This window comes from Vigna radiata, chromosome 10, assembly GCF_000741045.1.
Source record: "Vigna radiata var. radiata cultivar VC1973A chromosome 10, Vradiata_ver6, whole genome shotgun sequence".
Classification (NCBI taxonomy): domain Eukaryota; kingdom Viridiplantae; phylum Streptophyta; class Magnoliopsida; order Fabales; family Fabaceae; genus Vigna; species Vigna radiata.
This window is the reverse complement of record NC_028360.1, coordinates 6,523,871-6,526,831: the sequence shown is the minus strand read 5'-3', so window position 1 is coordinate 6,526,831 and position 2,961 is coordinate 6,523,871. Positions and strand designations below refer to the sequence as shown.

Below are 2,961 nucleotides of genomic sequence, written 5' to 3'. Positions count from 1 at the left end.
CATCAGATCAATAAAACTAAAAAAATTGAAGAAAACTTTCGGTGAGATCCTTAAAAAAAATAGAATCCGATGTCATTCTTACCTATTCATTTAAATTATTTTTCTCTTTAAAAATTCACATCTCATAAAAATAAAATTAATTTCATGTGGACATAAAAATAATCAATATCTAATGACCCTCAAACAAATTTTCATTGATTACAGAGAATATTAAAAAATATCACCAATCATTCAAACAAAACACAAATATCTAACAAAACATTCATAGTTAAATGATCAATTAATAAATGAATAAGATTAGCTTCTCATAAGTGAAATTAAAAACTTTAAATTATAAGAAAAAAAAAATTATACCAATAACAAACTTTTCGTTAATTAAGTTATCGTTTTATTAGTTGTTAACGTATAATATTAAAAAAAAAATAAAGCGAGAAAATCCTAACTAACTTTATTTATTTCTTTACGTATATATTTGAGACACTTACATTAACCGAAAAAAGAGTGTAATATGATGAGAGAGGGAAATAATGATAAATTTGTAATAGATTACTTTTTATAATATTATAATTTAAAATATTTGTTTATAATTTTGTATGATTATCAAAATTATCTTGAAATTTATCAATAAGAAAATAAAAAGAAACATATCAATAAGAAAATGACTATAGCATTAATTAGATAAAGATATGCAGTTTAAAAAGATAAGATAGATAGATATCTTGATCTTTATATATAAGGTCATGGCTTGTACATTTTTTACAATTAAGTTGTTCTCCTCTCATTTCTCATTCTTATTTTCGTGAAAGCTTTTTAGAATGGCGGGTGGTTTCATTCAAAGTGGTTCTCCTGATAAGAACTATCCTGGAAAGTTAACTTGGAGAGCTTTTACGACTTGTATGGTTGCTGCATTTGGTGGATTAATATTTGGTTACGATCTTGGTATATCTGGTATGTTTAACAAATGTATTTATTTATCAATTCATTAATGTTGTTTTGTTCATTACTTACACCAACATTTACAGGTGGTGTGACTTCTATGGATCCTTTCTTGAAGAAGTTCTTTCCCGGAGTGTACGAAAAAGAGAACAATATAAAACCATCTGACGATCAGTATTGTAAATTCGACAATCAAATATTAACGTTGTTCACATCATCCTTATATTTGGCTGCCCTGATTGCATCATTGTTTGCATCCAAAATCACACGACTTTTTGGAAGGCGCCTTACCATGCTTGTTGGGGGTATGTTATTTCTCATAGGCGCGGGATGTAATGCTTTTGCAGTAAATGTTTGGATGCTCATTCTTGGTCGCATATTACTTGGTTTTGGAATTGGATGCGCCAATCAAGTAATATATCTATGTATTTTTATATCTACTTTTATTAAGTTTTACATAATTATAATTACTTATGTTTCCAATACTTTATCATATATTTATTAATTTTTCCTTGTTTACTTGTTTACAGTCTGTGCCAATATATGTGTCTGAGGTTGCTCCCTACAAATATAGAGGAGCACTTAACATGATGTTTCAATTGGCAATTACTATTGGTATCTTTGTAGCCAATGTTCTTAACTACATTTTTGCAAAGATGAAGAATGGACAAGGGTGGCGGTACAGCTTAGGTTTTGCAGCCGTCCCTGCTGTCATGATTATATTCGGTGCATTATTTCTTCCAGATTCACCAAGTTCTTTGATCGAGCGTGGTCTTGATGAAAAGGCCAAAATGGAACTTATTAAGATTCGAGGAACTACAGATGTGAAGAAAGAGTTTGATGATCTTGTGGCAGCAAGTGAATCCTCTAAAACTATGAAACACCCTTGGATTTCTTTATTAAAGAGACAATATAGGCCTCAACTCACATTTGCCATAGCTATTCCCTTCTTCCAACAACTTACTGGCATGAATGTGATAATGTTTTATGCTCCTGTTTTGTTTAAAACCATCGGCTTTGGAGCCACTGCATCACTTATGTCTGCCATGATCACTGGGGCCTGCAACGCAATTGCCACTCTTGTCTCCATATTCACGGTTGACAAGTTTGGGAGACGAACTCTTTTTTTGGAAGGAGGGCTACAAATGTGTTTTTGTCAGGTAACCTTTTTTTATTACACTCTTACGAGGTTATTTTACTAGTATAATGCGTTTAATTTGTTGTTTTGATTTGATTTGAAATAGATTTTGATAACGGTGGCAATTGCGTTGAAATTTGGATCGGATGGAAATCCAGGAATTTTGCCAAAGTGGTATGCGATCATGGTTGTGTGTGGCATATGCGTGTACGTGGCAGGATTTGCATGGTCTTGGGGTCCTCTAGGGTGGTTGGTTCCAAGTGAGATTTTCCCACTTGAAGTGCGTTCAGCTGCACAGAGTATCAATGTCTCAGTGAACATGATCTTTACCTTTCTCATTGCCCAAATTTTCACCACGATGCTTTGTCACATGAAGTATGGATTGTTCATTTTCTTTGCAATTTTTGTCATCCTGATGAGCCTATTCATTTATTATTTTCTGCCGGAGACTAAAGGAGTTCCCATCGAAGAAATGCATGTAGTGTGGCAAAGTCATCCTTATTGGAAGAAGTTTGTCCAACCAATTGATGATGTGGAACGTATTAGTGAAGAGTGCTAGAAGAAATTTTAATATTAGAGCATTCTTAGTTTTTTTCTTATCTTATTTAGAATATTGTTACCCTTTTTTCTTTTTCTTTTATTTTATTGATTTTATAATAACTCGTTGGAAATAATTTTAAATTTGACTTCAATAAAAATATTTTTTTTTTCAAATTTTTTTAATGTTAACAGGGGATAATCTAATTTGTGATTTAAGAGAATTACAATTTTTGTAACCCACATTTAACTAAACTAAAAATTTAGCGACATGGTTTGCTTTGTTTTGATAATAATAATTTCATGATATTAACAATATATATTCTTTATAATATTAATTAGTAATAGAG

The 2,961-nt window shown here is 31.1% G+C and overlaps 1 protein-coding gene across 1 annotated transcript; it reads left to right on the top strand.

Annotated features, from left to right (window-relative positions):
- The first annotated feature begins 815 nt into the window (after positions 1-815).
- Positions 816-2,727, top strand: LOC106774725 (sugar transport protein 1-like). Its single transcript, XM_014661765.2, has 4 exons — positions 816-948; positions 1,023-1,348; positions 1,467-2,096; positions 2,181-2,727. The coding sequence occupies exons 1-4, from the start codon at positions 816-818 to the stop codon at positions 2,631-2,633; spliced, it is 1,542 nt and encodes a 513-aa protein (XP_014517251.1). The 3' UTR covers positions 2,634-2,727.
- The last annotated feature ends 234 nt before the right edge of the window (positions 2,728-2,961 follow it).